Raw genomic sequence first — 17,818 nt, forward strand, 5'->3', positions numbered from 1 at the left:
TCGCAGAGGACATGCAAACAAAGGTACGGTTTTGAAACAAGCAGTGAAGGTATCTTAACTTTAAAATTGATTACGCCGTGGTGGGATTTTTCCCTCGTTTAGCTCCTTAGTGAAGAAACTTGATTGTATGTTGGGACGAATAAATATTTGTAATCAATAAATACATAGTTAATCCGTGACAATTTCTGGGAGGCTGGATAGTATTTCAGAATTGGTATTCTGCAGAAATGCACTGCTTTTTTTAAGGCTTGCTCATTCGCAGAGCTTCCCTCTATAAATTTTCTCATCACGGAGAACATCAACCTGGTCATTCAGGTGCGCCAGAATACCGGTGGCGTGTAATTTAAATTAACAGGAATTTATTTATTTGCACATTGGAACGCTCACTGGCGCAAAACTAAAAGTGCCTGCCTTGAATTCATCCATGACGCATTTTCACCCTTTTTCTTTAATTAAGGATGAAGCGTAGATATTATTTTCTTTTGCGGTCATCAATACTAAAAAAAGCAGAGAGTCAAGCTCACGAGGAGTTCTTATCGCTCTACATTTAAAGCCAGTAGTTGCGTATCATTAATCATTACGAAGAGAGAGGCGTTCGGACAACATAAATACCAAGAAGAAGTTTTTTGTTGTTACCTGAACACGGGTCAGTTGACAACCTTATGCTTATCAGCGCCTTTTGCCTCCTTTGTCAGGCTGTATTTTTTACCGCTCTTACTCAACATAATTTTTGCTAACATGAGGAAATCAAGAAAGTAAATTTTACTAGGGTCAACACAGGAAAGAGAAACTGATAATACGTTATTCAGTTTGTACGTCAAAAGGAAGAGGCGCTAATCATCTTCTATCCGTTTTTGCAGTGTATGTGGGATGCCTAAGGTGAGGTGCCAAAACCTGCCGGACATTGATCTCCGATTATGGGCGCGGACGGGCTGAGTCGACAGCAATCTCACTGAAAGACATACGATGGCACAATACACTTGTTTTGTGAAAATAAATATGTGCGGGGCATGCGTGTCTCAGTGTCACGAGAGGATATTATAGAGGTGAAATTGGAGTCAAGGATATAAGAGACGGAAATTTTAGATACTCGACCTACATGTGAAAAACATTCGAACATTTTGACGCATAAATGACAGTTTCGTGTTTTCACTGCTCACCCATAAAAAAAGAAAGAAAAAACGCCAGAGCAATGAAACTTATTTCCCTGTTGGAATGATTCCTGCGTGATAGTAGTTGTCAGTTCGCCTATACATAAATAAGCATGTTAGCACTTGGTAAAATTCGTAGTGGTGGCCTCCAAACGTTTTCTGAAATAAAAGCACGAGGGCTCGATCGTGCGAGCTTTTGAGAAGCTTTGTCATTTTTCCTGGCCTGTAGCAAACAGCAATAAGGGAGGTATACGTTCTGCTTCCAACGGAGTTGATGAAGAATGAGGGATAACTACGTCCTCTAAATTCAGATTTGAAGTTATGGCAAAGTCCCTGGAAATTCTAGGGTCGCTAGAAATATTTTTAGGACCATAGTCTTTAATCGGCGGCCTTTCTGGCATGTTTAATTGGAGCTCCTTGTAGTATCCGGTGAAGTTGAGGTGGTTGATTAAGACAGTTCGGCATGATAAACGGTAGTTTGGAGTTGCAATTGCTGACTAGAACTAGGCGGACCAGATTTGTATGCAGAAGCTTTTTCAGATGGTCGGTGGTTATCCAGGTTTCGTCAGGGCCTATGAAGCTCGGTTAGTCGACATATTTTTTGCTCGCACTAGAATATACACACATGCATGTGGCCTCATGGTATCGACTCTGTTACCTCAAAGACGTTTTGTGTCTAAATCGTAATACGTCACTCTTTAGAAAAGGACGACGGCCTTATTCATCGACGTGGAGAACAGATGCTTAAAACGAAACGTCAGCGTACGACGACGCTCGTTAAGACTGGTATGCGTAATACGGGGAGCAAGGCGGAAATCAAGGCACACTACATGGAAAAGTGCTGCAGTTTTACACTTTACACAGCAGGAGTTCAGCATCCACTGATGTTTTGAGCTATGCTGAGTTGCTCGCGTTGAGCAGATGGTGCTCGCGGCGGAGGACCTGAGCTTAATGCGTTTGTGAGTCGTTCTTTGCTCGAACACATCCCACCACCGCAGCCAGCGAACGCTGCGTCCAGATTAACTGCACTGTCCCATCGTATTACTGCTAACCTTAATCGTCGGCCCTTCTTTTTCGTCTCTGCGGTGTGCGCTTTGTTTCTTCTTGTTTTTTCTTTTTTTTTTTCAGTGTGCGTGCTCGGATACATCTGCCGTCAACCAAACAGTCCAGAACTAGCTCAGCGCAGAGTTTCAACTAGTGCCAAACTGCTCAGCACAAATTTGCATAGCTTTGCAACAGTTTTGCATAGCAGTTACTTCTTGGTCACTTGCCTCATCTGAAGCCGTTCTCACCTGAAGCTAACTATGTGCAGCAAACAAAAACCCTTATCGCGTCATATAGTTCAAGGCAGAGCTTACGTAACACCAGTTTCACTAGTGAAGGGTGCAGCAAAGTGCACGTATAGATGAATCAAGATCCAGAAGAAGACAGTAAACGCTGTTGTGCCATAGACTTAAAGGCAGGCTCTAAATATCGTCTAAAATATTTTTCGAGGTGAGGTGTGTTCGACAAGAAGGTGTCTTTCAACATTCCCTCTGAAAGTATGGAAACTAGAAAGCATGCGGCGATCTACACCACAAGCAGAAATACCACCTCCACGCAAGAATAAAATTAGCTAGAAACAGGTGGAACATGTGCAAGCCTTTTGATCTTTATCTTTTCTGGGCGTTTATGGTGATATAAACCTACGCCGTTTGACACAAACCAACCCCATCGCCTCCTTCACGAACTGACATATCAGCACATATCAACAATACAGCGGCACCGCTTTACTGTAGCTGGTTGTCAAATATAAGGATATTACTAACCCCGAGAATAATCGAGCAAGCTGCAGTGGGCTGTCACAAGAACACCGAATATCCGCGTCGGCAAAGAGGTGTCTAAGCGGGCGCCTTGGCCGCTGCACAGGTGCAGCGGGTTATATAAAGCGGGCTTTGTCTGCTCAAGGGTCGCTATACAAAACGAAAGGTAGAACAACCCACGGCGTCTCGCATGTAAGTATTCTTTTATTTACTTATACCTGCAGAATCACTGAACACCGATTAAGATCTTCGATTGTTTTAGTATGTGATAAACAAATTTAGCCAATACAAGAAAAGGCGAGAACAGCATTATTTTTGTGAATAATGAAGCAGTGCATGTGGCAAGGGTATGAGGGTAAAATAGCGAATGCCCGCCTAATTGGGCTTCTGCGCATGTTTTGCCGGTGGGCAAACCAGACAATAGGGAAAGAGCCAAGGCTCCGCCGCGGTGGTTAAGTGGTCGTTCGACTCCCGACCCAAAGGGGGATTAAATCCCAGCCGCGGCGGCAGCGGGAGGCGAAAAGCAATGTGCCCGTGTACTGTACGATGTCAGTGCGTGTTAAAGAACACGGGCCCGTGGTCGAAAATTATGAGACCCTCCATTACGGCTCCCATCATAGCCTCATGGCTTTGGAGCGGTAAACCTCGTAAACCAAACCGAAAGGAATCAAGTGGTGAATCAAGGAACACAAGCTTTTGTTCTTTGCTATCTTACAATCCCGTTTATTGTTTTTCGTGAACATCTTGGTCGTTATAAAATATATGGCGTAAAAAAGTAGCCCTGATGTTGGTTCCGGCGCGGTGGCTCAGGGGTTGGGCCACTCGAGTGATGAACCTAAGGGCGTGGGTTCGATGCCAGACACCGCAGCGACTTTTGATGTAGGCGAACAGTTAAGAAACAATTCGGCTTATAGGAGGAATGCGATAGCGATGGGTTCTGTATCCATTGCAAAGCACAGCACGAGAGAGGTTAACACGCAGGGTGAGGGGACGGCGATTGCACAGTGCCCTCGTGCAGCGCCCTAGTGAAACTAATCTGTGCGTACCAGCGCGGGCCCTGTAATACAAACGTGACAGTATTAATTTATTTCTTCAAATGTTAGCGGCTTCAGAAATCGCACGGCATTTGAAGCTTTGGCCATGCAAAGATTTCGCTCCAAAATCAAGGCCGTGTGCTGCATTGCTTCAGTACGCGTTGAAAAACCCCAAGTGGTTGCAATATCGACACATCTTTCCCCTACAGCGCCCCTCATTGTCTGCGTCGCTTTAGGACATCAAACCTGCTGAGCCAAACGAAGCCTAATGTGAAGCCTAACCACTCAGCAACACCGGCGGGCTCGGTAATCACTTGTATTTCGCCATGCAATACAGCAATTATGCCTTCGTTCTAGCTTTAAAACTGTGTAAGGTACGCGAAACATTCATGTTTCATTTCTCGAGACTTTTGCTCATTACGCAAGCAGAAAAGCTACATTATACAGCTGAGAAGTAAAGCTCATTGCCTAATCGCGTTTCGCAAAGGTCGTACACGAAGGACATAGAAATGTTTTCGGTACTTTTTAATACATCCGCTCATAAGGGTGACGACCTGACGCAGTTAGTTTAGATACGATGCGCCGGGATCAATTTCCTAATTAACTGTCATCGGCATTTGCTCATGTATCTCGTCATAATTGATGTCCCCCCCCCCCCCCTCCCCCCTCCTATATGCAGTAGGTTTGTAATACGAGTGATTGCTCCTTGGATTTCACCCAAAACGTAGCCAGCCATGCAGCTAAAAAGGAGAGCTTAGTAGTAAAGCACAATTCACCCTAGTACGGCTTTCAAACCTGGGATCCTCGCTATCTGGAGCATTCACTGTACCAACTGAACAATTGGGAAGGCTCACAGATGGAAGTGCTGTAAGAAGCCTTATGGCTGAGCTTGGACTAAAGCTAACGTGTAATCCCTCCATTATTGCAGTGTATCATTCTAAGATACGTCTTCTAGCCGCGTTGTTTTGTTATGCATCTGTACTTTTCATCAATTTGAATATGTACATTCTGTTTCTATTGCCATTTATTATAGGCCTCCTTTTGAAGTTTACACGTTTGCTGATTGATGACATATCTTCGGCCAGTTTACAACGTAACGATGGTGTCAGACACCATGATCTGAATGAAAACTGGCATGATCTGGATGAAAACTTACAATTCACAGCAAGATAATAGCTATAAAGAATAAAATCATATGCACGACACAAATGTATCGGTAAGAAGGCAAAACCTTACCGCCTTCCGACTCTGAGTCCTTGTTCTGGCATCCTGCTTTAGTTCCGACATTAAAAGCACGAACGTTTGAAGTAATTCTTGAGCACGTTGGCTCTTAAATATTTAAACTCCATGTTGCTTGGTGTATAGAATCCTTAATTTATCACCTTCTCTTAGGAGAGTTTAGTTGTTGATAAGAGTCATTAGGGGCTAAGATTTTTAGATGCTGTTATAAATTAGTTGTTGATAAGAGTCATTAGGGGCTAAGATTTTTAGATGCTGTTATAAACAATATGATTAATCAGTCATAAAATGGGAGAGTCTGATACAGCACCGAATACAATAGGAAGGATATTCTCAATGCCGCGGTCCTTGTACGTATAACAAATTTAATGAAGGTGCACTTGTTCGCACTACATTACGCCGCTTTATTTCTTAATGGTTTTTGAATGCCCTCTAGCACTAAAGCCGCACCCTTGACGGAGTAGTCAAATTACACTCGTGTACATACTCTTGAGAATGGTGTTTTACAAAATAGCAAGAATGTGAGGATTTTATAATAAAAAACGCGCGCCATACAGCGATACCAGTAATTAACATTTTAAAACTAATCTTTCATTCTTATTACAGGTTTTATGCTTTCTGTTTTTGCATATACAGGATGGATGCGCAGATGACACCCTTATAATTTGCACATTTTACACATCATTAAAATACTGATAAACTAGCCTGGGCCATCGCCTTTCGGTAGTTCGACCTTGGCAACTAGATATTACCAAGATATGTAGAGTATTCAGAAAGTCTATAGAACGGATCTAGTTTTCTAGATCAGCATTTCTACTGACTGCCTTTTTTTGCAATGAACCGAGTCTGAAACACCTACTGGACGCCTCTACCAGAACTTCCGATCGAAAACGACGGTAAAAATGGCTAAAATTGTGATAAGTAGATATGTGTGAATAAAGTTTACAAAGTGCAAAAATTTAAACATTTCGCTTTGAATAAGATCATCATCATCATCATCATCATCATCATCAGCCTGACTATACCCACTGCAGGGCGAAGGCCTCTCCCATATTTCTCCACTTAACCCGGTTCTGTGCTAGCTGCATCCACTTGACCCCTGCGAACTTCTTAACCTCATCCGCCCACCTAACTTCCTGCCGCCCCCTGCTACGCTTTCCTTCCCTTGGAATCCAGTTTGTTACCCTCAGCGACCATCGGTTATCCTCTCTTCACACTACATCTCCAGCCCATGACCATTTCTTCTTGATTTCCACTAGAATGTCAGTACTTGGGTTATTTCTCTGATCTACTCTGCACGCTTCCTACCTCTTAACGTACCCCTACCATTTTTCGTCCCATAGCTCTGTGCGTTGTAGAGCCCTCTTCGTTAGCCACCACATTTCAGCCCCATAGATGCAACTGTTGTATACACTCCTCTTGACTAATACCGGTAAGCTGCTAGACATAATCTGCGAGTGCTTGCCAAATGCGCTCCATCCCAATATTATTCTTCTTGTTATTTCCTTTTCATGGTCCGGATCTGCGGTTACTACCTGTCCTAAGTAGACATATTCGCCTACTACTTCTAGTACTTCGCTACCTAATGTACACTGCTGTTCCTTCCCGAGGCTGTTGAACATTACCTGTCTTCTGCATATTGATTTTCAAGCCTGCCTTTCTACTTTTCCTGTCTAGGTCATCAATCATTATTTGTAGTTCATCTCCCGAGTTGCTTAGCAAGGCAATGTCATCATATCGCTTGAGCATAACATGGGTAGCGCAATAAGGGTAACCCATGGAAGCTCTACAAAACGAGTTTTATTACCATGGCAACTTGGCGATTAAGCTCAAGCATAGCATGACAGTTTAGCTGAAATTTAAACCTGATTTTATATACTGATTCCAAGCGCTTCACCTAAATCTCGCTTCATCTACGACAAGAAGCAGATGCTGAGATCGCCCATGATGCTACTATTCGTCGTCACACTGTGCTGGATGTTCATCCCCGAAGTGTCGCCTGGCGGCAGACTGTCAAGCGAGACGCTAGACCGCCTCGCCACGGATGCCATTCGTATGCTTGAAGAGAGAATGGCGGCTCTCGGCAAGAAACTTCCAGCCGAAAGGCAAGACTCGGGTGCGTGCCAAGCAAACTAATCCCAAGCGATATGGGGACTTGATATCAACCCACACATACAAACTGTCAGTATAGGTGCAGGCCCTTGTAGAATCAGCCTTCTCCGCTTTGTAAAAACCATTAAATTGACATGGCTTTGAGAGGAGTGCTTTTAAATGGTCACAGTTTACACGGCTGGGAAGAAAAAAATGATTAAAATAGTCCTTCTCCAGACCCGGCCCTAAATCTGAGTCCGCTTTTGCAGTATATGATGTATGTATGTAACTATACTCCTTGAAAATTGCACGGAAGAGCAGTTGCAGTTAAACTAACATTTTGTACATTGACGGTTTCAGTTATAACATTTATATAACGCAATAGTATTAAGACTGGCTCCAAAGATAAACAGTATTTTCTGCTACACTGCCGTCGCCTCGCACACGCATAAAATAAAGAAAAAATAAAAATAAAATAAAATAAAAGTGGTAAATAGGTCTAACAATACCGACACGATAACTGTCAGGCGTGCATAAGGGAGAAAAAATATATGAGAACAAAGGAATGGTTGAGGCATTGGTTTGCTTACACACCATAGCTAAGAATAAAAGTACAATAGAAAAGAAGCGCTTGGCCTCCTTTCCATTCCGTTGTCCCCGATTTTCTGCATTAGAGGGTACGAAAACACATTTCCTTTACTTCGCCTGCGTTTTCCTCACCGCATAAAGCGAATGAAAATAAAAATAAAAACATTATTATTCTACACGCACAGGTGCATTGAAACAGATCCATGAGGTGATAATTTTTTGCCTTGACTATTTGCTAACAGTATTGAGCTCAAATGTTTCTACGCAAACAAGACAGCATGCTGCGTGTATCCATGTACATCTATAGGTCAGTTTCAAACCGTGGCGAATGTGGACAAAACCTGGCTCTCGATGCAACCATTTAGCACAAGATTGCGTCCCGAAATACTTTATTTACAGCTCTAAAATTCGACAGGCCAGTTTTACTTTTCACTGAGAGTAATATACAGTTAGAGTTTATTGCGTTGAAATCGAATTGAGCATGCGACTCTTTCGTAGCAGCTACTACTTGGTTATAGTTGTAAGCGACCTTGGCAGCGCCTATGATGGCCGCTGCAATCCATGCCGCCGCGTAGATCGAAAACATCGCTAGCATCTTGCCTGCCGATGGTGTGAGTTTAGGGATGTTTCAACAAGCAAAACGAGTGCTCCATGATGCATATGAAAAAAAAAAACAAAAAACAAAAAACAAAAAAACGAAACATTAACGAAACATGCCAGCTTTCGAAAAGAAAGTATCTTTCTTACGCGAGGCTTGTAAAATGAGTTTTGGAGCAATATTGCGGTGAAAGGCAAGGTAAAACCTATACCTGACGTAGCAGTGTTTCATCCATGCTGTAGCAGTTGCTAACAGCGTATAAACTATAGGCACTGTAGACCGATACCGTCTTTACTCTTCATTTTGACTTGATTTATTGCGCCACGAATACGTTGGCTATAACACTTCGCCGCGCGTCAGAAATCGCTAGGCAATAATGAGTGGGCTAGGCCAAAACGCCAGACAACTCTGCGTTGTTTTGCTTCTCTCACACCGCCAACAGCATTACTGATTGTCGCTTTTTTTTTTCGGGTATAGCGGGCTGTGGTGCCCACACTTATGTTTCTGCATCTTACGTAACCCTTTTGATTATGGTCACGTTCAGGTAAATCGAAACCACATTGCGCTTTTCTTTTCCACCACGTCACTAACCTTAAGCTTGTGAAACGAAAGGCGCATCATTACTTTCCGGTACATAATTCACACGGTCACGAGGTCTCACCGCGCAACCACTGAGCGAGAACGGGACCAAACTGCATGGGGCACTTGAGTGTAATTGAAATTGCTCTCCTTCCTCCGAAGTGAAGCTTGAGGGTGGAGGGAAGGGAATCACAAAGTGTGATGAAATTAACCTAAGTAGAACATTTCGGTAAGGCCATCCGAGGCTGTACGAATGGATCGTTGTTCATCTGCTCATTCTTGACGTCCTTAGTTGGTAATATTTAAACACAGAGCTTTCGACCTCCCATTAATATCGATAGGGCTGGCAAGACCACAATGAATGATTCACTTGTCCTAAGAGAGGCCTTGGTGCTTAAGGACTTTTTGGTGGTCTGCGTTGCAGATAGGATAACTCTTTCAGAACGAAAGGCTTTAATCACACCATTTTTTTTTCGGCAGCCCTTAAATATATTTTTGCCTCCACCGCGCTATAATGGTTTCGCCTCATCCACTTTAGTGGTCCAAAGTGCCCTCTACAATTTTTTGTTTCATTTTAAGGTATATACTTCGTTAGTTGATAATTAATAAATTTATTGTCAACAAAATCGGTCCAAATAGTGGAGAAAAAAGCTTCAAGGTGTCCTCTATTAAGCAACTATTTAACTTAATCTGCACCAGCTGAAACCTGTGGTGGAAAATGTGAATATTCGATAAATAAACCTGAAAATCTATCACCCCTGCTGCACCTAACTGCTTCTAGGTTTTTGTTATGTGACCTGGTAAATATCAAACGCGCATTTCTATATGGTCATCGGATCTAAATTATTTTAAGAAGCAAAACAAGAGATCGTGGAGTATTTACCTGCTAATATTTCTGTGTTACCGACCGTTTCTTGGAACACTCAACAATTCGTTGCTCACAATGAACTGTCCGTGGGAACACCTGTTCATGATCGATTACATTGACGTGGTGGCAAGCGAGGTACAATGAACCGGTGGCGTGTGAATACTTTTAACTATATAATAGCAGCTCCAAACCTGTCAAAAGAGTTTCAGCTGGTTTTAGTTAACTGGGAGGAACAAAACTAACGTAGACTGAACAATTGATTTCTTTTTCCTATTCGAAAGCTTGAGCATTAATTTAGGACCTAGTAAGTGAGAAGAGAGGAGTCGCTGGAGAAAGATTTGATGTTGGGAAAGGTTGAGGGTCGCCGGAGAAGGGGTAGGCAGCGAACGCGATGGTTAGATGGCATCCTCGAGGCACTGCAGGTGAAGTTATGTGATGTTAGGAAGATAGTGAGAGACCGGAAAGCGTGGCATGACATGGTCCATAGGGTCACGAAGAGTCGGACACGACTGAGCGACTGAACTGAACTGATTTACTGGACTGAACTGAAGCGAGAATATGTTTTCAATGAAGTGTTTATGATGCGATTCACTGGAAGTTGGAAAAATTTTTTTTTGCTACATGCTCTTGTGCGAGAAGTACCCGTTGTAAGCGAATGGGGAATATTGATAACAAACCTTTTTTGCCACAGGATTGTTGTTCGTATCCAGTTGTTGATTTTTAAAGTGCAGGTCAAGGTCTGTGAGCTTGCTACAAGCAAATGACAACATGTCACTTGCTTTGCGTAACAGGACACATTCATTTGTCACTTTTCGTGCTGCGCTTGCAGAGAGGCGAATATTTCTGGTGTTTTCTGATAACTAAAAGTATCCGCTTGCTAAGAACCGATATTAGCAATCACTGCAACAAGCAGCCTAATTCTGCTTTCAGAGATGCGGCAACTTCACGCGTCCCACCCGTCAGTGAGATGTCCGTTCGCCAGACGTCTCAGGCCGAGCAAGCGATCACTAATAGAAGAAAGGCAAGGTGCAGAGGTGGCGGCAATCTACGAGGATACTACACGCCGATTTTTTGAGAGGTGAGCCGCGTTATGGTGGTAAATATTTCATCCGAATATCCGTCAAGGCTCTAACCTTCACGTCTGGGCAGCCTTTGCCATTGACTCCCAAGTGGACATTGACAGGGCGCTTTACTTCTTAGCTCTAGAAGTATATGTATGTGTTGATTTTGCGGGATGTGTATTAATCACGGTAATGAGTATCCGAGCCAATATAGTGAGATAAAATTTGCAAATCCTATTTGCGGCTGAGGAGGTAAGAAAAAAAGAACAAGATTTAGCAGTGACGTTTTGGGGTAAGCGTGCTCTTCTTACACAGCGCACTCGACTGAGTATACCAAGGGAGAAATTTTAACAAAATGACTACGACACTTTTTCTGCGAACGCTAGGACACACTGATGTGCCCGCGATCAAACACAGCAAAAAAAAAGAAAAGATGGCTATATAGTAAGTCATCGGCACACCGATAAAACAGCGTCAACGCTGACGTGCGGCCACCGGCGCCAGAACAGGGCCTCCAATGTTATGGAACCCGCCTTAGGAAAATGTTCATTCCTAAGGCGGGTTCAGTTCCCGCTGCAGCAGCCCCTTTTCGATGAAGGCGAAACGCTAGGCGGCTGTGCAACGCCAATGAACGTTAAAGAGCCCCGGGCGGTCAATATTACGCGATGCGCATCACTATGGCGGCCCACATAGCCCGAGTTGCTTTAAGATATTAAGCCCTGAGACCATTTTAGTTTCGATGCCTGGGCTACAGTTTTCTAGAAGGCTGCCACCAATCTTCGCCATCTCTATTAGATGGTGGCGCCCCGTATGAGCCAAACGGAAAAGTTCGCACCGGCTCTACTCGACGCCATCTTGGGCTGTGCGTGCGCTCTTGGTGCCTTTGTAGCGGCAGCGTACAACGGCTACTGCACGGTGCTTGTGGAAGCTGTCCGGAATAGTGATGCTATTTTGTGTTTTGTTTAAGCACACCAGCGAACCATACCACCCGGTTTGCACGGCGGAAGCTGTTGAAATCAGCATTAGCGGCCAGTGCGACTCTATAGCACTGCGCTCCGCTTCCCCAGGCCGAACTCTAATTAGTTAGAGCGTCAGTTAAATATGAGCATGTCTCTGTTTTAGGTTATATTTTATACTTGTGATGGTAACTAGACACAAGCGCATAGCGAATGAATCTTACGGCAACTATACCTAACACGGAATACCGATTTACTACGAGAGATGATTTTCATTCATCGCCGCACTGATTTACAGCGACCCATTTCAAGTTTTGTATTTTCTCTTCGCAATCTTTATTTGTATTCCAAAATGCGCAGCCTTCATATCGAATTAAAATATTTGAGGCTTGTTATACAAGGCAACGTTCATGGCGAATACGCCGCTAACCACTACTATCGCGAACCGAGCTTGGCGAATGTTGGCGTCCGTGGCGCGCCGGCGTCCGAATATGAAAAGTGCAGGATCGGGCAGGTCCACTTCAACAACCTACTTTTAGCTTTAAATTATTTTCAAGAACAGTGCATAAAACAAGGAGTGTCTGCAGTATCACCCGACGACGTTTTTATGCAGCCTTCGAGTATAAGTCCGACGGCGAAGCAACAGCGCAGCCCCGCCCCATCGTAGCAGCATCGTTCGGGCGGCGTGTTGCTGAGCGGAACGTCGAGCAACGGGCGGCCTCAGCTGCGCCATGAAAGTAGATGACAAATTCACAATCCTTATACACTCCCCTGATGGGACTGGGACAGGTAGATCACCGCCGCTTGCGGCGATGCCTAGCCTGCCACCGAATTTTTATCTGTTATAGGCCGTCATTGCACCCGCCACCGCTTAGGTGGTGGTGGACGACGGCTGTTGTTGCGGCGCGCGTCTTTCTCTCCCTCTTTTAACGCGGTAGCGTTAAGGAGCTCGTGTCGCAGGAAAGCCGGTGTCGTCGGCGTCGTTGGCAGTGAGCGATAAGTCCCGGCATGCACTTCATAAATGAACACAGAAGAACCCCTCCTCGCAATGTGCGGCGCTGCCCCGACACGTGGCGCGCCACTCGTCCCTGACGTTTCGCCGTGCACTCTCACGGGTTGTCAAATCAAGCGTCTTTCCTTTTCTTTCTTCTCTACTTTCTCTCTTTTGTCCGCACGTAGACTGTGCCGGAGTACCCGGGTTCGAACCCGACCTCGGCGGCTACGTTTCGATGGAGGCGAAACGAAGAGGCGTCCGTGTGCTGTGCGATGTCAGCGCACGTTAAAGATCCCCTGGTGGTCGAAATTACTCCGTAGCCCTCCACTACGGCTCCTCTTTCTGTCTTTCCACTTTTACTCCCATCTTCCTCCCTTCCCTTACGGCGCGGTTGCGGTGTCCACAGAAAACAAGTGAGACAGTTACCGCGCCTTTCCCTTCCTATAAATAAATCATTTTTTTTAAATCAAGCAGCGGAGGTGGCTCAGCTACAGAGCCAGTAGCACGCCCGTGCATTTTCTTTTCCGTCTTCCTACAGCCACAACAGCAACAGCAACAGCAATCCTTATACAGCAGCGGATGCCGCGAGGTTAAAAAAGTGGCGCCTTCCTCTGGCGTGGCGTACGACGGCCCCTGTCGCTGTGCGCGCTACCCAACTCGTTGCAAGGCCTATATTGCTTTGAATCGAAGTCACATTTTCGATGGAGGCGAAACGAAGTGGCGTCCGTGTGCTGTGCGATGTCAGCGCACGTTAAAGATCCCAAGGTGGTCGAAATTACTCCGTAGCCCTCCACTACGGCTCCCCTTTCTCTCTATCCACTTTAACTCCCACCTTCATCCCTTCCCTTACGGCGCGGTTCAGGTGTCCACAGAGCAAGTGTGACAGATACTGCGCCTTTCCCTTCCTATGAGCCAACCAACCAATCGAAGTCACATCGCATGACGCTTTGGAATTGCTCAGCGCTAGAGTAAATGATCTCTCATGAAACTGCCTCACTATCAATCTCATTGACTCGTAAAATAAAGAAAAATGCGCTTAATTTCGGCGACAGCTTAGTAACAGCCAGAGGGCAAGCACATGATGAGCTGCCTGTGAGCAAACTTTCTTGTGTTGCAGTTATCACTTCTACCAGCCACACGGTACGGGTCAGCGAACCTCAAGGACGCTGTGGAAGCGATAACTTCATGAACTACGCGAGGTGAAGCCAAGGTTACCGCGTGCTTTCAATGACCGTCGAGATGAAGTTGGAACTTAAGCCGGAACCACTTTGGGTCGATATGTTCCCACAAATGATCAAAGCCCAGGTCAGAGTCAAGGTCAAGCTGAAAGGTCAACTGACATGGAAAGTTGCTTAACGCGTGAGCAGCTGCGTGGCGATACATAATCACTGACGTCAATTCGAGTATAGAGGCGCGCTTCGCGCCTCGGCCAGAGCTGTCGCTTCACACCAGGTTTAACCGAAGCTAAACCACAGCCGTTTTTTTTTTTTTTGGCAGTCGGCTTACTATTTAAAGAGATAACAAATTTCAGTACACCCTTCTGACGCTGGCGAAATCGATCCACCGCATCGTTGGTGCGGGGTTCACGGGAGGCGCGGCCTGCGCGTCTTGCAGTGTTTGCCACAGTGGAGGAAGTGAAATGAGTATCACGTTCAGGAGTCCGTCGTTTACACAAAACATTCATAAATGATATTGATCAGGATCTACTGGAAAACGGTGAATCAGAAGCATCACAGCCACACTCCGACTGGCGTTGCATGCTTAACGCATACGATTTCGGCAATGAGTTTCCGATTTCTTTGATGATTTGTGCAGTCCACAATCACGCTTTGCTGTTCCGATGACGTTACCACCAAGAATTGTATTAATGAAGGGATGTAAGTATCTTAAACGGCAAAATACTAAGGAGCAAAGTCGCTTTGCCCTGCATATAGCGTGCGAACGCACAGTCGACTCGTGACTGGCAACAGTGGGCCGAGGCAATGAATGCGGTTAGAGTATTTCCCTCCTCTCCAGCTTGCTTTCGTTAAAATGACCTATGAACCAAACGAAGTAATCTGAACAAACCTAAAAACAAAACGCTGCATGGATATTCAAATTTTTAAACTAAGAAAACACGATCGTGCCACCTCTCCTGTTAAGACGAGTCAACGAAGTGGCGTCCGTGTGCTGTGCGATGTCAGCGCACGTTAAAAATCCCCAGGTGGTCGAAATAACTCCGTAGCCCTCCACTACGGCTCCTCTTTCTCTCTTTCCACTTTCACTCCCACCTTCCTCCCTTCCCTTACGGCGCGGTTCAGATGTCCACAAAGCAAGTGTTACAGATACTGCGTCTTTACCTTCCTGTGAACCAATTATTATTAAGACAAATGTCATGCGTTATATTGAAACTGTCGTCCACTTGCCTTATTAAGTTTGCCTCATAACCAGACACGACGAGCTGATCTAATGTCCGAGCTAGACACATGCTTCGCATCATAGGATGTGCTTAGACAACTTTGCCAAAAGATTGTTTTCTTTCAAATAAAGCGAACGCTATTGCCACACTTGAGCGCTCCTGAAAGTCCCATTAGGAAACTTTGAAGGTCTTGCATTTCGTGTACCCACGTGCCGATGACTAGGCTTGTAGGACGCAAAAATTATTTGCCAGCGGTGTAGAAGAATCTGTCTTATAAAATTTAAATGAATATCGTATTGAACTGGGGGCATGCTTTTTAATGGGGACCGCAGTGGCCGATTCTTGAGGTTACATGTTTTCCAAATATTCTTCGATGTTCTCGTATTAAGTTTGGAAGGAATATTACTGATCTTGTCGGTTCACAGTTCTTTGTTTTATTTGACAGTATTGCACAAAACCCGCAAAAATCGTGTTCTTCATTGCAGCGTCCTGATCGCAAATTTTCGGAGAAAGTCAATCCTACAATAATTTTGCACAGCATGGATCAGGTAAATGCGGCTTAATTAGACATTTGTTAATCTTCGGATTCTAGCTTTGGCACAGTGGAGGGTGGAAGCAATGCAGTCCTGGACCACGTCAACAGGAGGCTAAGGAGGCGGCCAGGAAACAGCGCCTGTGGAGTCTTCTGTCCCGCTCGAGAGCCGACGTACTGCGATACGGCCAAGCCGTACAGGGAGGCAGACGGCAGTTGCAATAATCTGGCCCATCCGCGATGGGGACAGGCGTACTCTTGCACGCAGAGACTCTTGCCCGCTGCTTACGAAGACGGTACGCTAACTCTTCGCTTGCACCCCGGCAACAACGCCTTTTATATAGATAGACTGAAATCTTTTGTCTCATCCTTCCCGAGCAAATTTCAAGGCGTGAGAAACATTTGCTGTCAAAACAGCAGCCTTCATTCTTATTTGAACTGTCAGTGGGTTCAGGAAGGACTCTAAGGGTTACAAAAACGAGACATGAAGGCTCTATGGGCCGTGGCTAGCTGAGAAAATTGTCAGCCTTGTGCAGGTCGAGCTTATGCTCATGTGTTGCAATGTGTCGTAAGGAACGCGAAAGAGATCATACCGAAGTCCTTCTCGTATTACGTGAATAGTTCTCTCTATTGGACCGTGGCGGATGCTCCTTTACCTTCACCCTATGTAACTTCCCTTCTTCCTACGTTACAATACCTCACCCTCTCTGTCTTTTTGTGGCATTTTGCATCGAGCATGGCTGTCTCCATAAGTACTTCAAAGCACGAGCTCCAGTCATGACGAGTTCATGCGTCACGACAGAGGTTGCCTACCTTCGTTATCACGGTACCATCAAACTGGGCAGAATTACCTATATTGCGAAGTGAAAGCCCACTGACGTCTTGGGTTAGAAGTCATTACCAGGATCAGTTGTCCTTTTTCAATATACGGCACGTACATTAAGGCAGAGTTCAGGCTGCTTTCGTGGCTGAGGGAAACGTCACATGAACGTGCTGTATGCTGCAGACTGCAATGTTGGCTCATTGGTTATTTTTGCTCCCTCTACGCAGGTGTCAGTCAGCCGAGAGTGGCTCGCAGTGGTCGGCCGTTGCCAAGCGCGCGACTAATCTCTTACAGATTGCACCCTCAAGTGAGCGCGCCGGACGGGAGACTCACTCATATGGCCATGGCATTTGGGCAGTTCATTGACCATGACATCACATTCGTGCCTACCAACCCCATGCCGCGCCTGGAGACCTCACTTGGTGCGTATAGGGCAGCCGTGGCTAGCTGCGCTGTTCATGACGCTCTGTCCGCTCTTTTCAGGCCGGCGTCCTGGCTTTCTAGAAGGCAGCGATCCGTTCAACATAGAAGTGCCGCAAGGAGACCCGTTCTACTCGCAGTTCAACACTCGTTTCCTTGAACTCAACCGCTCCTTGCCTTGTTGCAAGTGTGAAATGGGTGAGCTGCCATTGGTGTTACGTTACATTTTTTCCTCTCTCGAGGCAAATGAAGAGATCAGTGAAAACGTAAGCCTGCTGTCGCGCTGCCAATCTAAACTTTGACATTCGCTTTTGTTATTCAGTAGATGTTCAATAAAAGGCACTTTTCATTTCTAGTATGCTAGAACAGCGTACAGCCAGAGCTTTACAATTATGTTGATCATTACTCGTGGATATAACTACTACTGAAGGACATCGTCGTGAGGAAGCAGATTGAAGACAACACAAATTCTTGGATTTACTATGTCAGCCCGTTTCATCTCCTGCCCAGCAGAACAGCAGCTTAGCATGTAGAGGGACTAGATTACCTTGAATGCGAGCGCATAATTACCCCCTTCAAGCCTCTAAGCCTGGACCGGGACTACAATCCCTTTACGTGGTTTCCCGCCAAACTTGAGAGCCTGAAAGCTTTGCAACAAGCGATACGGCCATCTGAGTTGACGAA

General features: G+C 45.3%; 1 protein-coding gene across 1 annotated transcript in view; it reads left to right on the forward strand.

Moving 5' to 3' along the window:
* The first annotated feature begins 3,112 nt into the window (after positions 1–3,112).
* LOC146178315 (immunomodulatory peroxidase-like) overlaps positions 3,113–17,818 on the forward strand; it is a 31,724-nt gene continuing 17,018 nt past the window's right edge. Inside the window, exons 1-6 of the mRNA XM_084579670.1 lie at positions 3,113–3,145; positions 7,150–7,342; positions 10,881–11,028; positions 15,952–16,187; positions 16,942–17,136; positions 17,198–17,332. Of these exons, the coding sequence (XP_084435796.1) occupies positions 7,156–7,342; positions 10,881–11,028; positions 15,952–16,187; positions 16,942–17,136; positions 17,198–17,332 (901 nt within the window). The 5' untranslated portion in view covers positions 3,113–3,145; positions 7,150–7,155. The remainder of the gene's footprint in view (positions 3,146–7,149; positions 7,343–10,880; positions 11,029–15,951; positions 16,188–16,941; positions 17,137–17,197; positions 17,333–17,818) is intronic.

Source organism: Amblyomma maculatum, chromosome 9, assembly GCF_055883805.1.
Source record: "Amblyomma maculatum isolate TAMU_Amacu chromosome 9, ASM5588380v1, whole genome shotgun sequence".
In the NCBI taxonomy this organism is placed as follows: domain Eukaryota; kingdom Metazoa; phylum Arthropoda; class Arachnida; order Ixodida; family Ixodidae; genus Amblyomma; species Amblyomma maculatum.